General features: G+C 43.6%; 1 protein-coding gene and 1 long non-coding RNA gene across 7 annotated transcripts in view; one reads left to right on the forward strand and one right to left on the reverse strand.

Annotated features, from left to right (window-relative positions):
• LOC146867632 (uncharacterized) overlaps window positions 1–25,041 on the forward strand; it is a 607,657-nt gene that overhangs the window by 549,842 nt on the left and 32,774 nt on the right. For both annotated transcript variants that reach the window (XR_014961797.1, XR_014961796.1), the window contains one exon: window positions 21,928–22,003. This is a non-coding gene — a long non-coding RNA (uncharacterized LOC146867632). The remainder of the gene's footprint in view (window positions 1–21,927; window positions 22,004–25,041) is intronic.
• The window catches only part of BTRC (beta-transducin repeat containing E3 ubiquitin protein ligase), a 1,069,444-nt gene that overhangs the window by 162,637 nt on the left and 881,766 nt on the right, over window positions 1–25,041 (reverse strand). For all 5 annotated transcript variants that reach the window (XM_085606470.1, XM_085606471.1, XM_085606468.1 and 2 more), the window contains 2 exons: window positions 20,030–20,279; window positions 19,726–19,844 (listed from right to left, as the gene is read on the reverse strand). In XM_085606470.1, the coding sequence (XP_085462596.1) occupies window positions 19,726–19,844; window positions 20,030–20,279 (369 nt within the window). The remainder of the gene's footprint in view (window positions 1–19,725; window positions 19,845–20,029; window positions 20,280–25,041) is intronic.

Genomic DNA, 25,041 nt, shown 5'->3' on the forward strand with positions numbered 1-25,041 from the left:
AGTCTGCACCTATTCTGTTCCCTAGTTCTTAAAATATTTTATGCCTGAACTCCTTGGCAGTACTAGGTGAGATGCATAAACCCTGCTTCCTCTCCCCCACATCTCTGACATCGCAAATCCTCCTTCATTTCATACCTGTACTGCCTTTTGACTGTATAGTAAGCCCTAGGGAGAAATTTGAAGTGTATGAGCCTATGACGCCTGTTCATGGAGATCGTTTTTGTCCTGGCACAACAATATTGCCGCTCCTTATCGCTTTGTGGGTTACCCAGATTCCCTATACCAGTCTAATCTGACTTTTAGCACTCCCGGCCTACGGGCTTCCTGCACGCTCATGTAAAGGTTTGTTATTATTTGAATGGTGTTTCTGACTTTGAGGGTTGTAAGTGTACCCATGGTTTGTGGCTCTATCATGTCTTCCCCTAGTAACTCTTGCAGCGTATGCCTGGCGTGCTGATAGTGGTACTTAGCCACTCCCAACATATGCAGTTTCCTTTCTTTGAATGTTTCCTAGCTACTCACCACCCCATCTGTAAAAAAGTCCCCCATAGTGCTGATCCTCAGGGCCCGCAATGCTTGCCTTGCCCCTCCCTCCTGGCCCATTGGGAACCACAAGCACCAGCAGCGGGATATACAGGGCATACAACAGAGCTCCTGCTTGTTTGTGTAGTAGCGCGTGCCATGCCTGTGTAGTGATCACTAGTGAGTCGAAAACCCTGTGACACCTTGATGGGGTGAGAAAAAGTGTCTGTGGTAGGGTCATCGGGTTGGCCGCATCTCTCTCCAAGTATAAATGTGGCATGGCTTGGGGGCTATGGATCCAATAGTGTGCAAATGTGCTCTGTGCTACACTATAGTACAACTCCAGGTCTGGGGCGCCCAGTCCGCCTTATTATAAGGCAGTGTGAGTGAGTCCCACCTCACCCTAGGTTGTCGCCCTGCCCATGCCAATCTGATTAGTAGCGTACACAATTGCTGAAACATAGCCCGCAACAATAATAGTGGTATGTTCTGAAATAAGAATATAAATTTGGGCAGGACAACCATTTTCATCAATGCCACATTACCCACCAGTGACAATGGGAGTCTGATCCATCCGTCTATATCATCCGCTAGCTTCTGCATAGCCACCCCATAATTTTCGAGGAGCACCACTGAGGGATCTGAATGGACTCAGATGCCCAGGTACCTTACTGAATCGGTGGTCCAGTGTAAAGGACACTCCATCACCAAAGGAGCTGTGATGGATGTATGGGGCAATATGATTGACTTATCCCAGTTAATTCGGAGACCCGAGTGACCCCCTAATCGAACCATCTCCCTGGGTATGGGGGAGAGATTGGTGTCAGGGTTACGAACATACAATTCACTGACAAAATCTTGGCCCTTGGAAATGAACTCAGCGCCATCACACACCCTCAACCCCTTCCTGACCCGCCTCCTCCGAAGGAGATGCACCCACAGGCTCCTCCCAAAAATCACGCTCACTGGACTGTCTTCAAAGACTATGACGAAGACTCCATCTCTAAAATCCTTTGTACCTTAAAACCAAACAACCATTTCAATGACCCTCTCCCTGCCAACTGCCTAGCGGTCGTCTCCCAATCCATTATTCCCAGCTGGACAACAATAATCAACGCCTCCCTCCAGCAGGTAACGATGCCTGACTCTCTAAAAGCCGGCCAAGTCCTCCCCATCTTGAAAAAGCCGTCGCTGGATCCAGCCTCCCCTGACAACTTCAGACCCATCTCCAACATCCCTCTCTTAGCCAAAGTGCTGGAGAAATGTGTGCAACAGCAGCTAAGTCACCACATCAACAACTTCCACCTCCTTGATTACTTCCAATCCGGATTAAACCAGGGCACAGCACCAAAACCACCATGCTCCACATCGTGGATGATGCCCTCCAAGCCCTCGACCAAGGCAAAACTTGTCTCCTAATCCTTCTGGACCTATCCTCTGCCTTCGACACAGTCAACCATGAAAAATTACTCGAACGCCTCAAACTCAGAATGGGATTGGATGGCACTGTTCTAGATTGGTTTAGGTCCTTCCTCCACAACCGGTCAGAGAGATTCCTGATCAACGGCAACCACTCATCACCATCCCCGGTCACAGTTGGAGTCCCTCAAGGATCAACCCTGTCCCCCACCCTTTTCAACCTCTACCTAGAACCGCTTACTGAAGTATTACGTGCAGCTAATATCTCCTATCATATGTACGCTGATGACACCCAGATCTACATCAAAACCTCTTCTCTCGAAGAGATTCTCTCCCTGAACGAAGCCCTGAAACTCACCGTCCAATGGCTCGCATTCAATCAACTCAAACTCAATGCAAAGAAAACAGAATTTCTCCTGATCTCCCCTCCCAATGCCAACCTAGAGATTCAATCATGGATTAAGGCTATCACAGCCTTAAATTGCCCAACGACCATTGTGAACTTGGCTAAATCCCTGGGAATTACTCTTGACACCAACCTTAACATGCGGGACCACATAAACTCTATGGCCAAAACAGCCAGATTCCACCTAAGGAAATTGAAACCCTTACTTGATGCTCCCGACCGAAAAATGTCAGTCCAAGCACTCGTCATCTCTAGACTGGAATACAGCTGTTCAACCCTCTCGGGTTTACCCAAGATCTCCCTGACACCTCTTAAAGCCTGCCTCAATGCGGCCGCCAGACTACTTACCGGCACAAGGAAATACGATCATATTTCCCCACACCTGAAAGCTCTCAACTGGCTTCCCCTGGAGGCAAGAATACAGCTCAAACTAGCATGCATCACGCACAAAGCTTTACATTCTAACTCCCCTGCATATCTGACAAAGAAACTTGTGATCTCCGGAGGAACCAGAAACTCCCGATCTGCCAAAGATCACCTGCTCCAACCTGCACGCTTTCGGCAAACAAAATCTTACAATCGGGCCTTCTCAGGGGCTGCTCCAAGAATATGGAACTTTCTCCCACCCGACATCAGAAGAATCCCTCACTGACTCACTACAAAAAGTATGCCAAAACCTTCCTTATGGGCAAATTTCTTGTCTAATATTGCCTCAACTACTTTTATGGCCCGACCTATGGCGGTCCACTACCTCCCTTCTGACTACCGGGTCACCCGAAAATATCAGAAACTTGGGACCTGGTCTGAATAATTGTAAACATATTCTGTAAATATGGTATCTCGCTTTGAGTAATTGGTTATGTAAACTGTAAATACATGCTCCTCTTTACCTATTGTATCCAGCACCATACTACTACTTGAGCTGTAATTGGTCGATTCTAAGTCTGTCTGTATATTGCTTTGCTCACCTGTAAAGCGCTCTGATACCCTAACTGGTCAAGTTTGCGCTCTATAAAACACATAAGATAAAATTAAAATAAAATAAAATAAAACAAGGTGTCATCTGCATAGGAGGAAATGGTGAGATTGTACTCTGAGAATTGCAAACCTCTATGGCTATGGTATTTGTGACCTGCGCAGGCCATTGGCTCGGCAACAACTGCGTGTAGTAATGGTAATAATGGGCACCCCTATCTAGTTCACCTTGAGATACTGAAGACGTCTGAAACTACATTCCCTACCCATACATGCTCTATTGGTGCTGCGTGCAACACCAAAACTAGTCGTAGGAAGCATTTCCCCACACCTATTCTGCGCAGAAATGGGAAAATGAATCCCCATTCTACTGAATCAAATGCCTTCTCGGCATGTAGAAATACTGCAGCAGCCTTGGCTTCTAGGTCCAACCTCTGCAGGCCTACAAAGAGAGTTCTCAAGTTATGTGTTAAGTTCCAGCCTGGGACAAACCCTGCCTGTTCCAGGTGGACGATTTTGGCAATGGGGTGCCAATCTGTTAGCCAATATTTTTGCGTATATTTCTGTATCCACATTCAATAAAAATAGTGGCCTCTATGAGGAACAGAGGGTGGGTTGTTTGTCCGGTATCAGCAATGTAACTATCATTGCTTCCCCCAATGTAGGGGGCATTAATTCTGCTTCCGCCATTTCCTCATATAGCGTTTTGAGGTGTGGTATTAATAGCTCTTGGAATTCCTTATAGAAAGTCACCATCAGTCTGTCGGAACCCGGTGCTGTTCCTGCTGGCATGATCCACAGCGCAGCTTTGATTTCAGCCGGCTGCAAGGGAGCCATCAGGTGCTCTCTATGCTCCGAAGCCAAACATGACCGAAGACCTGGCTTGGCAGTTTGGGCTGGACTGTTCCCATGAGGCACAGGGTCAAGACTGATTTGCATATGGCTGGGCCTGAACTGGGGAGGCAAAGTGACCTAAAGAACGATGATGGATTCAACCCAGACCAGTGACTGGGGGTGAGTGTCTGAAAAGTTTCAGTGCTCCGTCAATCATTTCCTTGTGTTTGCTTTGTTCGCCCTAAGTTGGCAGGGTAAGCCCAGCCATGGGTCCCTTGCTCACTTTGCCACTGGATTCAAGCTAGCCAGGCTGATGAGGGGTGCTATCCCAAAACTGGTCCCAGGATGCTTGGTTCCGGTCCCTGGCTTGGCAGTTTGGGCTGGACTTTTCCCATGAGGCACAGGATCAAGACTAATTTGCATAAGGCTGGGTCCGAACTGGGATGGCGAAGTGAGCTAAAGAACAATGATGGATTCAACCCAGATCTGTGACTGGGGGTGAGTGTCTGAAAAGTTTCAGCGCTCCATTCATCATCTCCTTGGGTTTTCTCTGAAGCCAACCATGGCAGCTTAATGTGCGTCAGGTATTCAGTCAATGTTTAATTGTCAGTCGGGATCTGCGAACTATATAATGTTGTGTAGTAGTTGCTAAACTGGCTTAAAATGTCTTCTGGGGTGAGTAAAGTCCGCCCTTCATCATGTAAAATGTCCGTTATTGTGTCTGTATTACTCGGAGGCCTAAGAATCCCAGACAGTGTTAAACCGGATCTTTCTCGCTCCCTATAGGAGCGCGCAGTCATGTATTTCCCCACGTGCTTTATTCCATTGTTGGCTGCCTCCTGAAACTCCGCTAGCTACTGTTTAAGTTCCGCAGTAGAGTGAGGCCCCTAATCTCTTTGCAGTGCACCCTCTAATGCGTTGATTTCTCTCTCTGGGGTTTCCAGCCTGCCTCGTATGGAATGAAGGACTCCTGCATGTTTAGAGATTACGGCTCCCCGGACATAGGCCTTGAGGGCCTCCAATACTGTTGCAAATGTATTAACCAATCATGTGTTGCATGCAAAGTAGTCCTCTATTGCTTGTGGCAGTTCTGCTTGAAGACGGTGTCCAATAGGGAGTATGGTGGGACACGCCAGGTAAATGCAGGAAATCTTGGTGCTCGATACTCTAGTGTTAGCTGGACTGGCGAATGGTCAGAGTATGTTCTGGGGAGGTGATTAGAACCCAAGGTCTCAATCCGTTAGAGATTAGCCAGTAATCTATGCGGGTGTGCTTGTGTGCCGAGACGTAGTGTATGTATCCCACTGAGGTGGGGGATCTGTGCCTCCATATGGCTACGAGTCCCACCCTATGTATCATGTCAAGGATGGCAAGTACCTCTGCTACAGGGCGCCTAGCTGTTCTTGGAGCAGTCTATATCTGGATTTATGATGCAGTTGAAATCTCCTCTACATATCTGCGGTAACCCTGCCACTGCAGTAGTCTTGCCTCTACTGATTGGTAGAATTGAGGATCAACGTAATTCGGCCCGTACACACCTATTATTAAGAAGTTGCGGTCACCTTTGCTGAACTTCGCTATTATATATCTGCCATCTGGGTCGTTGAGGAGCCCTGTTAGAACTACCCCGGACAGTCGTCCTACCCATATGAGTACCCCCCTAGCATGCGATGTGTAGTCCACTGCATAACACTGACCCTGCATCTTGTGCTGTGTCGATACACTACTATCTGGTTTGAAGTGCGTTATCCTTAGGACTGCAATGTCTATTTTATGTCTCTTAAGGTATGCCACTATTTTCTTAACCTTCCTGTTGTCATTAAGGCCCCTGACATTCCAGGTAAGTCGCCTCAAAGCCTGGACTTTTGTGCCTTCTATTGCTGCTGAATCTACGTCTGCAATTGGATCAATTTTGTTGTTGGGCTGGTGTAGCGCCTGATGTCGAGTTCAAAGAGATTTCCCCCCACAATAAACACATTAACAAACCAGATACTTTTAGTCCCTCCCACGCTCTGTGTGATCCCAACTTTCATAGCTGCAGCGTATCACTCCCCCCTTCCTAAATTATGCACAATCTCAATAACATCGTACTGAACATTACTTTAGGTGAGGTACAACTGGGGGCAGATGTTACCGACTCTCCTGCTCCCCGGACTTCCTCACCACTCATTTGTTGCATACGTCTGTGGTGGTGCCTCGGTGGGTTCTTGAGGGGTATAGAGTTCCCATTTCTACACTATGGAGCCATTGGCTCTCCGCAGTCATTTCCCTGCCCTGCTCACCCTTTTGTAGACACAGAGTCATTTTGGGCTCAGCCTTGCTGGGATGCTACAATAGTTAGGTACAATTATAACAGTCTTACAAGTCAGACTTGTGTGCACTGGCACGGCTGCGGCCCTGTGTCGTTCACATTAATGCATGAGGGTCAAGGTCTTTTTCTTTTTTTGATAGATTTTTATCGAATCTTACAGTGTGGAGTCTCAAGTCTCTGCTTAACTACAAAGGCTCCCTCGACGTGTCATTCTAAGCACCGTTGTCTTCGCGGTTTCATTTATTTGCTTCATTGATTGTCAGTTTCCTGTAATTCCCCATCGCCGGTCCGGGACCCCCCTGGGGATCTCTGACGTCTGTCAGCTTGTTCCTTCTGCTTTATAAACTGTATTACCAACTTAGAATACGTGAAGTAATGCACCCTACCTTCCAGTTTTATTCTTAGTTTAGATTACATACTGTAATCCAGTTTCAGTTTGCATAGTCGTTTTTTTGCTGGGATGAACAGACAACGTGCTTCTTGTACCTGTAGTGTGCAATCTGGGAAAGGGATATTTCCGAACCTTCCAGGCATAGTGTCCCCAGCTCTCGGGACTTCTTTAAAGCAGCATCTCGATCTCTATAATTCAACAGTTTGGCGACAAATGGCGTCCGGGCTGCTCCTGGCACCGGACGGGGCACCAGCGTGCGATGGGCCCACTCCACGATGAATATCTCTGAGAAGATGTCTCTGCCCAGTAGCTCAGCCAGTATTTGTTCCACATATTGCTCCATGTTGCTTATGTTTGTCAATTCCGCTATGCCTAGTATTCTGATATTAATTCGCCTTGATCTAGCTTCTAAATCTTCAGTTTTGGACTGGAGCAACTTCAGGAGCTTGTCCATTGTTTTGTGCGGCGCTGCTTCCGACTGTAGTGTGTCCTCTGCATTCGAGACCCTCTGTTCGACCGTGTCCAATCTCTCATTATGTTTATGTAGACGTTCACACATCCTGCCCATTCGGAACATCATGGCATCGATCTTAATGTCTATATTTGATAGACTCTGTTGCATTGTCCGCAGTATGTGCTTCAGGTCTGCTTCTGCCAATGTCTCTGCTTTATCTGAAACCACCTCTGATTCCGCTGCGCTCGGTTCGCGAGACCTGGGGGTCTTGTGCAGGTCGAATTGCAGCTTTGATTGGGTTCAGTCTGGTTTGCCCATCTTATAGGCCTGAAGTGGTGTTTTCGGTTCGCCTCTTAGTACTGGCATAAGACCAGGGTCCCCTTGCTGATTATCCTCCCTGTATTTTGGGGGTGTGCAATCTGTGCTTCAGTTGGCGCGTCAGTTCCTAGGCTGGCTTTTAGAGCGATGTTGCTACAAGTATATGTGTGCCTCCTTACTGGTCTGTATCGTCTAGCTAGCCGATTCGGTCGTGGAGCAATCAGTTGAGACCCGCCTGCATCCCCTGTGCGACAGTGTTCTTTGGGTAGCTTTGTTCATGTGGGGCTTCTGGATTCCTAGGGTTGGGCTCTGCCAGCCTGGTCTAGCTCAGCAAGCGGTGTAGACTGTGGGTATTGCTGCTGGGGGGACCTCTTGGCATGTGCCTTTGTGGCCCCGGGCCGCTCCGGAGGTCTCATTCGTCCCACAGGTAGGGTGCAGCTCCCAAAATGTTCTGGAGTACGCCGCCTTCCCCGGTTGCTGTTATATCGAGTGCGGCTGGCTGTGAGCTTCTCACACTTCAAAGTATGTTCCGCAATACTCCTCAGTTCACGAGGCCCCGGGGGGCATTGATCGTCCACCCGCCGAACTCTGAAGCGCCTTCGCACACCTGACGTTCAGTTCTCAGCGACCTCCGCCATGTTACTTAACCACCGGTCGGGCTTTAACGGACTCTCTGCTGCTGCTGTTAGTTCAATTCTAGGACTGCACCCTTGTGATACTCCAGGGCAGTCCTCGCGTCACTGTATGTAGGCCCTGGGAGCCCCCTGCCATATTTGGCTGTTGTTCCACCCCAGTGTTTAGGACGCCAGTTCACCTTAATTCTGGATCCCGTCAGCTCTCGCCACTTTTTCAAGTCGTTCACCAGTCCCCGGGGGGCCCCAGCCACTGACTGCAGTCTTGGTTCCCAGACCACATTTGCACGCTATCCCGAGGCGGCCCACTCTCCGCGGTCCATAGGCCACAGAAGCTCCCTTTCTCGTACGTCTCTGGTCCGTCCTAGTTTTTTGGGTGCTCCGGCTGTCTTGACGCTGCTTCTTGCCTCCCGCACATCGTCGAGGTGATTTGTGTGTAAAAGGCACCAGAAAGTTGTCGGATAGTGGTGGCGGCCACGGGAGCTTTCCTAACTAGCTGCTAGCTTGGAGTTAGGCAAGCTCCATCCCCAACTCTGTATCTTATTTAAAGACGATATGGAATCGTTACTGGGCACCCAATAAACTCCAGAAGACAGACCTATTGCATCACTTGAACTGCTGGAGGTGTAGCCTATCAGACTGTGACATTGTCCATATCCTCTTTGACTGCCCACTTATATTTAGCTTCTGGTTCTGAATTTGCACTAGTCTCCATGCCATACTGAACATGCCCCTATAGATGGTCAAAATAACTGATTCTAATTCATGATACGGATGACCTCATTAACAAACCACAAACCCTGTCTACTGATGACTGCCATACCCACGGCAAACATCAGCATGCTGTGTCACTGTGCACACCCCGCATGCCACATTATGACAATTGGCTTACAGAAATGTATAAGACTGTCTCTTATGAAAAACTTATTTACAAACTGCAAGATGCTACAAAAAATTTCCAGACTGTTTGGTTCCCGTTCCTCCACCCAACATGAACAGCTATTACAAGATCATTCTTTAAGCCATATATTGACTACTCCCATCTTTGTACTGGGTACTATACCACAGAGTGTTCCACTCCTACATTTGTATATCATAATATTGTCTTTATTGTTCCTACACGTTGTGTGTACTATACCTTATCCACTGTTGTGGATCTGAAAATAATTAAATGTATGTGTGTGTATAAATAAATATATATATATATATTTATTAAGAAGTGCATTGCCATTGCATATGCGGTAGAAAGCTGTTCATCTTACCAAAGCTCTACAGAGAGACCCAGCTACAGAAGGATCAAGTGCGAACTGCTACAAATCCAAATACTGGCATCAGTTCTTCACACTCATAAACTATGGGATCTCAATAAAGAAAGAATGTAAGTTATGGTTTCCCATGCACTGCTTGAAAAAGTTCAAAAAAAGGAGCAAAGAGAAAAGGTATGAAGGATGATGTTTTGGTGTACATGGCCGTGTATGGTTATATCCTGTAAGGGGATGCTAGAAACCCAGAATAAAAATGCAGGGGAGCAGGAATAAGGAGCTGAAACAATAACAAAGATTAATGTTCATTACTATATTTCTCTCTCTGCCCTAATAAACCCATTTAGATTGGTGGAGAACCATTTTTTTTCTTGATGAGATAGTAAAAGGAAGATGTTCAATAAAATGTTTTGTTCTAACAGAATGTGGTGACAAGTGAGGAAGCAGGAACCCTCTTACTAGGGTTGACTAAAGGTTCTGATTTTGAAAAAATTGCTAAATGCCATAGAGAAATTGTCTTTGCTTGAACAAAAGGAAGGGTCAAACGTTTGGAGGTAAATCATAGCATTCTATAAATATAAAAAGAAGTCTGTTCAAACCTTCAAAGTTTTTGTGACTTAAAAAAAGCTTGGATGAGCTGGTATAAAATTGTGATAGTTACTGAAAATCTTTTACAAACCATTATTCATATTTTGTAACTATATACATATTTTTTAACAACCTAAAATTGTTTTGCGGTAATTCTGGTTTATTTGATTATATTTTTATTTGAGTAATTCATTTTTTCAATTAGTAATGAGATTTACTTACTAAGCTTTTGTTCCTTTGTAAGTTATGGAATAAATGATCTGATGTTATTTTCAAGAATACTTATCCCTAAAACATATTGCTCTTTGCTTTGAGGGTTAACAGTGGTTATTATCCCCTCCAGAGGGTGCTGACCAATGTCAATTGTCCACATACAACTATGAATTCCAGGAGAAAGCAAGAGCTCATAATTAGGTGAAGAAAACTTTCTTGTAGTTAACACTCCACCGGAGGTGGTAGAAAGCACTATCAGCTAAAGAGAAATAAATGATTTTAAACTGCCATATAGCAAGTTCAAGTTGAGGACTATACACATTTGGACAAGATGGAACAAATCTATGGGGGCTATGCTACATATGATGTGTAAATGTACAAGATTCCTGGGAACATGGAAACATAGAACTAAATCAACATTGGTCTGCCTGAGCAAAAGTAAGAAAGTAAGCACTTCACATGGTGTGCACCCTTACTCTCGAAGTCAGAATATCTATAGTACTAAATATCAAGAGTGTCATATCGAGGTAAGTATTACCGTTGGTTAAGTATATTGTTTTTCCATTTTGTATAATGTTATCAAAGATTTAAATATCTAAAACTTAAATGCTGTTGTATAATTTGTGTAAGTGTCATAACAAAATATTGATTTATATTTACATTTTATATTGCTTCTTTTGATGTTAAATGTGTATATATATTTTTAATATGTTTGTTGTAGTTTCAAAAAATATATACACACATTTTTATATAAATTAATAATATTTAAAAAATAATGTGATATTTGTTTCGGGGTGGTGGGTATGGTAGAGGATTATGATGGGTAGTGTACCGAGAGGAACTGACATTCTTTTGAGTTTTGGGATGCTCAAACAGGGTATTGTTACCAATTCTAGAATCAAACACCTCTGGGAAAGACAGTAAAAGTTTATTCAGATCATCTGCTGAACCGATCTGTGGGTTCCAAACACTAGAGACTGTCAGTTGCGGCTGGAAAACCACAGGACGCAGACAAGCTTTGTGGTCTCCTATACATATGGAATAAACTTCTTCTTGAAGCAGCTCTGCTTCATGGAATTTATCATCATTACAAAGGGCCTTCCATGGGCATTTGCATGGCTCCACCCTACGCAAAAATCTTTATGGGCAAATTAAAGGACTATATACTACTACTTCTAGCATCAAACCACTATTATGGCTAAGGCCCTTATTAGGAGTCTGGCTCACTAGACTTACTGTGGCGTGCTCCTGATCGCCCTATTATGACTAGGGTGGTCAGGCCACCCTGGTACTGCCGCAACCATTGGGGAGAGGAGTTGGCCTAACGGCTAGGGCGCTCGACCTCAGACCTGGGGAACTGGGTTCGAGTCTCGGTAATGACGCTGAACATCCTGTGATTCTGGGCAAATCACTTAATCTCCCCGTCCCTAACAAAAAAAAAATGAATGTGTGTCCTCATGTAACGTAACTGGTGCTATGTAAAGCGCTCTGATACCGGATTGGATTCGGGTCAAGTTCGCGCTATATATAACTCTGCAAAAAAAAAAAAAAAACCACCAGGGAACCGCCACTTTCTGGCAGTTGCGCAGGAGTCCTGAGTTCGCAATATGCTTGGTGGGGCCGCTGCAGCCCGCCAATATTACACGTTTCCTCACTGCTATGAAAAGTGTGGTGGTGAGGAAACAAAGGGTGCGGCTGCACCATGGGGTGCATTCTAGGGGGCACATGGTGTGCCACCTTGTCTGCATGCATCCCCATGTACCTGCAAAAGAAATGCTAAACATTGTGCATTTCGGTCCGTGCAGGAACATGCTTTGACATTCCAAGTGCTATGCCTATTTTAAAGGCACCGCCGTGGGAACGCCAAAGAGGAGCCTGCCAGCGACTTAAAAAGTTATAATCTGGTGGACGGTCTGTTTTGGCTTTGGTGGTGTGGGAGCGGGATGTCATTGTTGGAGCGGGGTAGCAGTGTGGGAGCTGTGTGGCAGTGTGGGAGCAGGGCGGCAGAGTGGCAGCCCCGCTCCCACACCACCAAATTCATAAAAAGACCCTTAGATACATTGATGACATATTTATAATATGGAATGTAGGAGTAGAAAAATTTAAGATTTTACAGATTATATCAACCGTATTCATCCTACCATCAAGTTCACTAGTAGCAATACCAAACAGAATCATCATCCCCTTTTCTGGATGTGCTACTCACCGTTTTTAAACAAAGAAATTGTAACCGATCTGTACCACAAGCCTACAGATGTACATTTGTATCTAAACTGGTCTTCGTTTCACTAAACTCAGCCTTATCTACAACCAAACACTGAAAAGACACATTTGCAACACTGAGGACAACCTTAAAAAACATCTAAAAGAGCTTGCTAGATTATTTCAAATGCAAAGCTATCCTCTGCATATCGTACAGCAACAAAATGCTTTTGCAGTTACCTAGGGAAGCACTTATTTGAAATAGAAACAGCAGACACAAAAGTGAAAAAATCCCATTTGTGGTTGACTATCATTTATCAGCCCCCAACTGCAAAAACATAATGCAAAAAAATGTTCACTTGATTATCTGCTTTCGAAAAACTGCAAAAGGGTTGTCCAAAACTGCCATTCATTGCTTACCACAGATTTCCCAATCTAGGATTTATTATTGTAAGAGCTGAATTCAAGCAAGCTGTAATAAATGCAGTGGGATCCTTGCTGTGACTCTAAAAAGTGCATCACTTGTGAATACCTTTTATTAACAGCATCAGTAACTAGTTCTGTTACGCACCACTTCCAAATTAATACAACTTGCATACCTCCGTACAATGTGTAGTGAATTTGGTAGCCATACTACATTAACTATAAATCACCACTCTACCATGTTCTGACAAATTATGCGATTTGTGATGTCATAAGTGTTGTTATAAATGCAATATTTTCAGATGGTATAAGTGCTGTAATATTAAATGGTATAAGCAGTGCATGGAGAAGGTGAGAGTTTAGTTTACTTTGTTTATATTTGTAGAGCGCCAAAGCACCAACAGGTCTCTAGCAGCATAGACCAAGAAACCGGGGATCCCTTAATTCCGCTGATACTCCGTACACAAGAAGTGGATTATCCGAAAGCCTCAGGAAACAGGATGGTCTTAAGTTTCCTCCTGAACGGGAGTAAGGTTATAGTTAATGTAGTGAGGTTTTCAAGTTCGCTACACCATGTATGGAGGTGACCAAATCAAAATTACCTGAAGGTGGTGCCTAAATTATTAATCTAAAGTGTAACTTTGAAATTTCTAATGTTTGTGTAGTTTTTTTGGTTTGTACAGAGAAAATAAATAAAGTTATAGTAATTTAAAGATGGTGTGTACATTTAAAATTTAAGGTATAACCCTAACTTCAGAATTTCTAAATTTGGGTAATTTAAGTTTGGTTTGTATTGAAATATTAAATACATTTTTCCTGACTATAACTGAGGTTTAACCTTTGTTTTTCTCACTGAATTTGAATGGTTTTTTAAAAAAAGAATTTTGTTTCAAATCATAGAGTCTAGTGTTGTTTAGTGGAGTTTTAAGTGGAGTCTTGTACAGTGAAGGAGAGTGTTATACATTACAGTGGAGTCTCTTATAGTAAGGGGAGTAGCATAGCGTACAGTGTAGTAACATGTCAGAGTGAAGTGGCATGTAGTAGAGTACAGTGGTGTTGTGTTGAGTGCTGGAAAGTCTCGTCGAGTGTTGTACAGTGGAGTGTAGGGGCATAGAGTGGAGTAAAGTAGTGGTTCCTCCACTTTCTAGAACCACAACCCAATTTTTACAATGACGAATGTTCTCAACCCACCTACCTTTAAGGGACATGAGCAGTGTTTTTTAAATGTAACTAAAGTATCTTTTGGTAGAGAACTGTCATTTACAGAAAGCACACTTTCCATTGAAATGACCACTAACTTTGCACAGACATACATTACTACTAATACAACTATACTGTACGCAAATGATAATGTGTGGAAATTAGGTTTCTGTGAATATTTATCATTTGTGCATCACAATTTAAAGTGGCTTTATTTGTTTTGATCCTATTAAAATCTTGATGTCCAGCACACTTCAGAGTTACAAAAAACTACTGTACTCCATTTTTGCTTCCCTAACTGCTGAATGCATACAGTTTATTTACAGGCCTTTAGATTTTGTTGTGTGTGGCAAAATAAAGACACCCTAAGATTGTCATATAATTCACTTTAAAAACTCCTCACTTTGGAGTCAAAGAAAGAAAAATAAAGACCAATCCCATGTTAAAAGAAAAATATGTTAAAAGATAAACCTGACATTTGACCTCTGTCTTGTTTAAGCACCAATTGAGACAAGATAAACAGAAATTAAAGTCATCTTTAATTATTGCTTAGATTTTTGGGACCCACCAAAAATGGTTGTGACCTACAGTTTGGGAACACTGGAGAAGAGTGTTGTACAGTGAAGCGTAGGGGCATGGAGTGGAGTAGAGTGTCACAGAGTGGAGTGGTATAGAGTGGAGTACTTTACAGTGGCGAAGAGTGCGGTAACGTATCGTAGAGTGGAGTGGTGTAGCATAGAGTGGAGTAAAGTGTCATAGAGTAGAGAGTTATGTTGTAAAGTGGCGTGGAGTTTAATAGAGTGGACTGGCGTACAATACAGTGACGTAACCTGTCATAGACTTTAGTGGTGTGTCATTCAATGTAGTGGACTGGTGTGTCAGAGAGTGTTGTAGGGTGGAATTGAGTGGAATATCACAGTGTATCAAAGTGTTGTAGAGTTGAGTGGCATGGAGTGTCGTAGAGTTGAGTGGCGTAAGGTGGAATAGTGGAGTGCAGTAGTGGCAAACAAGGAGTTGGATAGAGTTTTGGATAGTGGCATAGAGTAAAGTAGAGTGCCATACACTCGCAGAGACTAAAGTACACTGTTGTACACTAGAGTGTTATAGAGTGGAGTATTGTGTGGCATAGTGGATGGACGTAGAGTGTCTTTAAGTGGAGTACAGTCTTGTAGAGTGAAGTATAGTGGAGTGGCATGGAGTTGAGTACAGTGGAATACCGTCGAGTGGAGTGGCATACAGTTAAATGGAGTGGCGCAGACTTGAGTGACAAAGAGTGGAATAGCATAGAGCTGCGTAGACTGGGGTCACATACAGTGGAGTTTGAAAATATCTTTATTGGCATTTTGTAATCATACATAACATTATACCGTAAGTATTAAGTAATAGAATGGTATGGGTGAAACAAGACTTATCTGATTTCTTCCCATTTGGGCACTTAGCATGTTTCATAAGGCATTATTGCATCATGTTTGTATTTTGTAGGCAGCAGGCAATGTGTGATGTTATACAACCAGTTATACATCAGCCGCCTCCCTCCGTCTATCCCAAAAGGGTTTCAACTTATTAACGTCCGTTTCTCATATCTAAGATGCGCCTTCCATGCCATGTTACTTACTTCCTGTGGCCTACTAGTTGCGCGTGAACGTCGTGATACTCCTGGCTACTCCACGCATCAGACATGCCATTAATACCTCTAATTAACAACATATTGAAAAAGAAAAACAACTTCAAACAGTGCATGCAGGTGCCCTGATTTCTGCCAGTCTTGGTGTTAGGGGTGATAGACTAGTACATTCTCTTCAGGGCAGGTCAAATCTAACCTTTATTAACATCAGATGGACCCAGGTGTTTGTTCTTAAGCGCGTGTGATATGGGGGAGGATAGAGGCGTTTTGGAATCCGCAACTGGGGTGTCCCTGTCATGTTGGTTATCACACACCGCCCTTCACCACCCCAGTGTGCTCAGTTTCTTACTCTGAACGGCTCGGTGGTCCCAATTAAACAGAGTGTCCCTTCATGCTTCAGCGATTGGGCGCCTGTGCAGTCCCCTCAGCTCCTCCCTGCTCAAAGCTCTACCCTCTGCAGCAACCCACCTAGATACATCTTGGGTACCCTCCATGTGCTGATCTGCGGTCCCATGGCTCATTTCCATGTTATCGCAATTGGCCTCTTAGCTAGTGCCAGGGACAAATCAATAAATCTGTTCCCCACATGGCCTAGGGTATAGGCCAAGTAAGCAAACCTCTACCGAGTGATCAAGTGTACGGTTAATGTACCAATAATCTTGGCCAGTACTGTTAACCAGAAACCTCGTAGCGACACACAGCTCCAAGTCATATGGAGAAAGTCCGCATCTAATAGACCACACCTCGGACAGCCTCTTGGCTCTCCTCCAAAGGCAGCCTGAAGGCGGTGGAGAGTAATGTACATCACGTGGATGTAGTTAAATTGCAAGTATTTTAGACGGATGCTACAGGAGATTTTCTTGGGTCATTCTAGTACTCGGCAGAATTCTGTATCAGTGAATGCCCTATCAGGGAATCTCTCCTATTTGCCCTTCAATTTTAGCATCGGAGTCAGAGACCCTTCCAGGAGCGATGAATAGAACCACTTTATTTGATGCCCTGCTGTACCCAGTGTAAGTAGTGGATGGAGCACCATAGGTGTGTCCGGTTCCTCTCTCCCGGCTCCCCACAGTCGCCCAAATGCCTGTACCAACACCTCATATATAAGGAACTGGCCTGGAGGAGGTCGATACACATTCACCAGTTAAGAAAAGGGAAGTAAGCATTTATCTTGATAGCAATCTCCCGTTGTCTCAATCCCAGCCTCCGTCCTAGGCGCTAGTTGCTTTGTCCCCCAAATCGCCTGGGGTTCTCCATAAGGCAACCCCACCAGCGGTAAAGTCTGGGAATATCTCGGAATGGCCGGGAGCCTAGTCATGTACCTTCTCCAACACTATTATGCCATGGACTGCAATGTCAACTTATATGGAACCCTCACGGCCCGATTCAGCAGCTTTGCTAGCAATAGGCATGGGCGTTGCCCTGGATCCATCAGGTAGGTTCCGTCCTGGTTCACCCCCTCCAGCCATTGAACCACCCATTGCAGCTTTGCAGCCAGTTGTTGAAGTCCAGCACTCCCAGTCCCTCCTCTCTCATGGGGCCTTGTAGGGTCTGCAGTGACACTCTGCGTCTCCCGTCTGCCCAAATGAGATCTCGTACCAGTGCATCCAGCGGCTGAAACCACCCCGCAGGCATCAGCACCGGTAGGTTAGCGAAGAAATACAGAAGGCATGGCAGCATAACCATCAAGGCCAGCGAAACTCTGGCCATCAATGGTAGCCGCAATGAGTTCCAAAAGGCCACACTAGAGCGAAGCGAGCAGAGTGCCATGCCCAGGTTGCCCTCCCTCATGTCTTTCAATTAATGAAATATCCGGATATCCAAATATTTAGAGGTACTGGGGGTCCAGTTGTGTTCCGCCGGGAGTTCCCACAGTCTAAGGGAAGGTCCAGCCACCGGAAACAAGTGTGTCTTGTGGTGAATAACCCGAAGGCCCAAAAGGGACCCAAAGTCCTCCAGCAGCCTAAAAGCAGTTCCCGCCCCCCTCACAGTGTCTCCCAAGTAAATCAACAAGTCATCTGCGTATAAAGAGATCACGTATGGTCTGCCATTCAATGTCAAACCCAGGCCCTCCCCACCTTGGCCAAAAAGTTTGGCCAGTGGTTCCACCGCCAGGGAGGATAGAGGGCATCCCTGGCGAGTACCACGTGTTATCGTATACTGTGGAGAGATAGTATTGCCCGTCTTAACCCTTGCTGTGGGGAAAGTATATAACAATTGGACCCAGTCGCATACAGTGAAGTGGTGTACAATGGAGTGGCATAGAGTGGAGTGGTGCAGACTGGAGTGACGTGGAGTAGAGTAGCATACAGTGGAATACTTAGAGTGGAGCGGCATGTAGTCCAATAGCGTATACTGGAGTGGCATACAGTGGAGTAGTGTGTCGTAGAGTAGAGCGGTGTGTCGTAGATTTAAGTGGGGTGTTGTGGAATGGAATAACTTAGAGTGGAGTGCGATAGAATAGAGTTGCATATAGTGGAATTGCATACCGTGGAATAGCATAGAGTGGAGTACAATGGAATACCGTACAGGGTAGTGGCGTAGAGTGGAGTGGCATGGCACAGAGTTGAGTGGCGTACTGTGGAGTGGTGAAGACTGGCATGCCGTTGAGTCGAGTAGCATGTCGTACAGTAGCGTGGAGTGCCACAGAGTGGAATACTACAGAGTGGATTGGCATATAGTGGAGTAGTGTACAGAGGAGTGGAGTGATGTATAGTGGAATAGCATGGAGGGGTGCACAGTGGAGTAGCGTCTCTTAGAGAAAAGTGGACGTGTCTGTCCTCTTTTTGATAAAATGAATGTGTAGTTTAATCATCCATATTTATATTATTTATAATATGATCATAATTCTAATATTTTTTACTTTGATACTGCCTAATAAAGAAAATAAATAAAAAAAACTATTAGCACACAGTTTACAGCACAATGCTGTTTTAGGTTTTAAGGCAGTTATTTGTTTAAAAAGGCATCTCTCCATTATAGTCATTTTCCAAAGGATGTTGAGATTGATTCACAAATAAAAGTTTTAAACCTGCACCCTTAGTAGTATCCCTACAAACAGGTGTACATTTTCTATTTATGGGAATTCACAAGAATTCCCAAACGTATGCCTGGAAAGCTGCACAAGGCACAGGTTTCCAGATGTACCATTGGGAATGTCATGTGACATTGTGCTCATTTCTCTAATGTGCACACAATCCTAGATACCTCTCGGCAGCGTTATTAATTGTAACTATTTGGTGTTTTTGAGTCCAAGACCCAAGTTACAATTTTGATAGGTTCCCAGTGTCAGAAGTCCATGCAAGTTACCGGACTTGTATATTTCAAGTGTTGTAGACAGTGCTTCATTTCAGCCAGGGGTTGCCAGTGGGGGGCCACTGGCACTCATTATTTGGGACCGGCCCTCAGTTTTCAGCATTTACGCAAGCAAGAGTGGGGAAAAACACACAAAACGGAAAGATGGAGGAAGAGGAGAAAAATGTTAATAAAGAGAGAATAAAGGAACCTAACACAGTGAGCTAAAGGGGCAGGGAGTGTCTTGGTGGTGGATTAAAGAGGCGTGAGGTGAATTTAGGACTACAGCAGCCTTGGTATTCAGTGCACTGACAAAGAATTGCACAGCTGCATATTTCTGAACAGCACCCTGGACACCAGCACTCATTCATTTACTAGTTAAGGACTGGTTTATTGGGTTCATGATCCATTCCTGAATAGACGCATGGCGCATAGTTCTGGCGGAGGCCATACCGCAGTACCCTAGTTCTTACGTGAAATGGACTACTGGTGCATCAGCACATTGTGGTGGACCCTCGGGAATGCAGTCTGCATCACGACACACAAACATATATATCAGGAAGTTGACACATTCCGCACACAAATGATTTCGTGAACCACATCCAAGAGTGTACTAATAGAGGAGAAACACCAATATATAACTGCTAGCCATCTTACCTGATTGTGTTATCTGAAGAGCCACTCACCACTAGCCTATCTCTATACTGCAAGCAAGCGATGCCTCGTTTATGGCCATTTAAGGTTCTTACAAATTCGCAAGTGCTTGTGTTCCAAACCTAGAAAAGGAAAGAAATAAGGGAGGAAACATACATTAAACTTCAGACTAAATAACGTTTTCAAAAGTAAGTTGTAAAGTAAATGACTCTAAATGTACATTGTCTAAAGCGTGCAATAATACCAATTAAGCGGAACAGTTTCTTGTTCCTAAATACTGCAACCTTAACATCGGTACACATCTTACCTTTATTGTTCTGTCTCCTGATGCGGACACAATGTACTTGTCATCAAAGTCCACGACATTGACTGCTGCTCTGTGTCCAACCAATACTCTTCGGAGAGTAATTTCTGTGGGAGAAGTCATGTCCCAAACTGCAATGGAGCGATCTTTGGAGCATGTCACCATCATCCCATTATTAAAACGTAAATGTAACACTGCTTCACAATGATGAATTAATGTGTTTAGCATCTCACCTCTATGAATGCCCCAAACCCTGCAACGACAAAAAACAGGTTAGCAACAGCTGAGCAATACTTTACAGATTAAAGTGTAAAGTATGCGTGTAAAATGAGAAGCATCGTATGTCCTTGAACAGTGCATTATATGTTGCAATCACAGTTTCAAACTACAACTATTGTTTCTCGTTCAATCAATCGTTTTCATTGAAGCTTGCTCCCATATTGCTAGACGTGGGGGCAGTTCAACGAATGATAAACAGCGATTTAGACAAAATATATTTAGACTGCCGTCACTTAAGACAAAGATAAAATACATGTTCACCCCTCGCACGATCACTGGACTCTTTCCGGAGAAATCATTTAAAATAACATTTTCACGATAGGTTGATGTGAACACGCTCAGTTTACTGTGTGGATGATTTAAGCCAGAGCTCTCGTTTAAACCATAATCCAAACTCAGTGGTAATGCTCTGTATACGACGGTAAATAACTTTGTTGTGGGGTATTGCGGCTCTAATTAGCTTTGCGGGCAGCTTGTGAAATACCTTCCTATAGCAAATATGATTTGCACTTTTGCGACCTACACACGGCAGAAGGAGAGACTGGAGGATTCTGGGACACTATAACCTGGTTCATCGATCGCCAAGGAGGACATACACGCGGATCCTAAAGATGGCGGGGCGAGCTGTTTTTTTTGCATCCTTAGCTTTCTCCAAGGTCCCTGCTGATTGTCTCACAACGAGAGGCACGCCTCAGTGAGTCACGCGCTGCACAAGTGCACTCTGCGGATGGCAGGGGTGGGGTCTGTTATGTTCACCCTATCTAAGTCAGGCTAAGGCAGGGAATGAAATATGATTTAAAAGATGTTTCCTTTCTGGGTATCTGATGAAACCCACGCTTAAGATTGTACAACAATATCGAGGACAGAAAGGTCCTGCCAAAATATCCACTACCCTATTTATTGTCACTGTAAATATTGGTCATTTCAGATGTACTATTCTTAACTCCACATTTTCATATTTCAAAGACAGGTCATCAAGGTGCGTAAAGGTAGAATGCAACAATAATACAGCACAGGAATTAATTGGTGCAAAGCGTCACCACTGTATCTGTGACTTGTACCTTCAATATAAATGTAATCCAAATACACAGATGTGGAATTAAGAATAGTAGATCTTTAACTTACCTTGATCATATAGTGGCAGTCACAATTCTAGAGTCAATATTTTTGCATGCCGATATCAACAACTCTATATTGTGGCACTCTCCATGCTGAATCACATATAGAGGAAGTCATTGCTATTTATGTCAGTGGAGTGACTTAGACTCATCTGCTTCTGCGTGCTTCCACATATTACCCTCCCACCCCCAGTCAGTATTAAAAATGGTAGCATGGTGTGATGTAACTTGGATGTAGTGATATTTCAAATAATTCTATTGCTCTACCTTCCCACCCCAAGTCCCAAGTATGTAGAGTTTTCATAAGTAATCAAACCAAGGATCTTCCCAAAGTAGTGATCTACAGGAAACTAGAATGTGCTGTATCTACAGGTGGATCAAAAGAGATGACAGTGAGCTCCTTTGTTTACAAGAAAATGATTACCATTCTGCCTACTTGTTGAGGTGATGACTGAAGTGGACATGGAGGATGTTGTATTTATCTCCTGCTCTAATCCCTTTCAGTCCCTGGCTGCGGAGGGTAGTCTCACGAGGGAGACCACACAAAGGGCAGAAATCTAGGATGAATGAACAACAGATGGTAAGGATTCTAGAGCTCTCATAGTTGACAAATGTATTGTTTATTCATGGACTTATACCTGAAAAGAGAATGACTGCCGTCTTTAACAGAGACAAAATTGGAAGATCAACTAAAATAAATGTGTGCAAGAGCCTTCGTGCAATCTAAATGTTAAAAGGTGGAAGTAAGAAAGTAAGGACCACTGGCGGCTCACAAAGTTCTGAAGGCCCAAGTGAATTCCTTTAATGACCCTGCAGAGGTAAAAATGCCCCCTCTCTCATTCTCTTATGCAAAATGAGTAGGCTACTCCACAACCCTCACAACAACCGAAGGTCCGTATGTTGAGTGTAGGGAACTTCCAGCTCATAGTTGAACAGTGTTAGCTCTTAGAAGGTATCAATTATTGAAATGTACGAATTAAAGGCTAACAACGCAGCTAATTTTGGTCAGCAATAGTGTACAGCACGGACTAACACAATGTGGTGAATTTCATTGTGTGGCCAACATAGATCTGTATTGGTAGCTAATTAAAACCATTCCAAATTTGGTGATCAAAGCCATATGATATTCATTGTAATAAATAATGTTAAAAGTAGAATACTACAATCAAATTTGTCAATGTGCAATAAAAAGTGCTGGTGCCCACTTTAGACCGGACTCTTAAGAAACTTTAGTGGTTATGCTAACCTGCAGTAAAAGTTAGTCGATGGCACATGTAAGATGACAATGTCGCAGGAGTCGGTGTCTCTTATGGTAAATCTGTGTTGATCACTCCATGGTGATGGAGCTGATCGATGCATCTTGGATGGTAACCTATATACAATTGTCAGTTTTAATCCATGCATCGCTCTAGTGTTCTGGTTTATGAAATACTCACACTAGGTAGCCATATTGCCCCGACGACTGTCACCTCAGGTCTGTGTGGCCACAAGATGACTGTCATACTGTTTGAAAATAGGTAATGGTTTGGAGGTTACACCTTTACTTTAAGACCCAAATCAACACTGTTAATGCAGTTTGTTTTAGATGTGTCTATTAAGGAAGATCCTCCAATTCTTCCATTGAAAAATCATTTGAAACTGGTGGCTTCTTGTGACCTTTCAGTCTTTAATTACTGTAATATTCTCTACCTTAGTCTTCCAGGCTATCATTTGGATAAGTTACAACAGGTTGAAATTGTTGCCATCTGTAGGGTAACTGGGGGAAGAAACATGTTAAGGGATTAGTGGGATCTGTCTCAGTGGGTTATTTTTAAGTATAGGTGTGAGATTCACAGGCCCTATTAATGTCTTACATCTTAAATCTTTAATTAATGGAAATATAAAGTTAAATTAAAATTATTTTTCTGAAATGTATGTAAAAAAAGGTTTATGCCTAAAGAAGAAAAAAAATTAATGTGCATTAACAATTGTTAAAAGCAATGTATAAAATGTCATCATATATTTGAACAAAATGTACATTTTTTTAATTAAACATAGGGTATGACAATGTTTTATCATTAATATTTGTTCAATTAAACAGGTTATGAAAATATTTTACAATTAAAAAATAAATATGGAGTATTTGTACATATATATTTATTATCAATGTATATTTATTTGTATTTTTAATTATTTTTAATCTCTTAATTTAACTGAACATTATGCTTTTTGGGGTTTTATTTTATATTCCTACCTCCATTATTTTCTATGGGAGGTTGTTGCAGTACCACTGGTTGACCATATGCAGTGGTGGACTAGCTTCTGTTTTTTTCTCATTAGTAACCTATACTCAGAGTCTGTAATTACTGAAAAGTAGTAAACTTACTCAAAGGAATAAACTTGTTCAAAAGTGTAAGTTACCTTTGTGAATCAGTCTCAATATATTTGTGACCCTTGTTTTGGATCAAATAGTGGGGGTGTAGTTTTAAGAGAGCTAGAAGAACTATTTAATATGAACAATGTGAAGAAAATGTAATGGTTCTATGTTATAACAAATGTATACAAGTTAAACCAGTTTGAATTTTTACTCTAACCTCAGCATATAGTAAACACCAGTTTGTTCTCATCAGAACACTTTGGCATCTGTAGCGATTCTTTCTCTGAACCACACAACTTTCTACGATTTTATGTGTAAAATTAATAGGCATAGAGAATCCTAACTTTCTGTCCCCTGTTTATTCAGAAGAAACTTCACTTATTGATAGGAAGCTTGGGGAAACGTGGTATCCCAGATATGCCACACCCTGGTAATTAATGTGCCTGATAGATTTGCAGCCCTTAGACAGTAATGGGAGTTGTGGGTGGGTCCTCTTGATTATGCTATTTGGCAAGATGCCTGAAAAGCCCCCTGTGCACTTGTTTCCTCGTCTCACCTCAGATTGGTCCAACTAAACTATTTATACGCAACCTACTTTACTCCCCACGACCTTTGGGGGTTTCGGGCAAAATCCCTAACCCTGCCTGCTTCTGTTGTAGCTGCAGAGACAGACGTCTTCCACATGGTCTGGCAATGTGCTAAGTTCTCCAAGTACTGACATCGAACTAATTGAGTTCTGACCTGGGTCTTGGAGTTTTCGACTGACCTGACACCTAAGATAGCCCTGTTGGAAATCCTGGACGGACTTGGTGGTACCCGGGGAGCATGCAAACCATGGTGGGCATGGCCACGATGTTGGCGAAGAAAGACATCAGATATGGTTAGAAATCCTCGAGCTTGGGCTACAAAAGGGGGCTGTACCCCTATTATGGCCCCTTTGCCGTCCACATATTGCATGCTCCCTGGAGGAGCATGCAGCATTTCCTACACAGGGCTTCACTGATCTATGAATGGGAAGACAGTAGAAATTCAGGCATCAAAAGTAGTCAAATTTGCAAGCATCGATGGTAAAAACTGAGATAGTGTGTCACGGTAGGTGAGTGACTCTTTCTGCTGTTAGCGCAAATGTCAATTGTGTGTGAGGGTGGTAGGCTGCTACAGGAGCTGCCCATGCACTGCACACATTCTGTTTAGGAGGTGCTTTTGAAATATAGGTCATATGAGGAGCCTGAAAGACCACAGACATCCATCTTCACTTCCCC

The sequence above is a fragment of the Triturus cristatus genome, chromosome 1_2 (genome assembly GCF_964204655.1).
Source record: "Triturus cristatus chromosome 1_2, aTriCri1.1, whole genome shotgun sequence".
NCBI classification, from domain to species: Eukaryota; Metazoa; Chordata; class Amphibia; order Caudata; family Salamandridae; genus Triturus; species Triturus cristatus.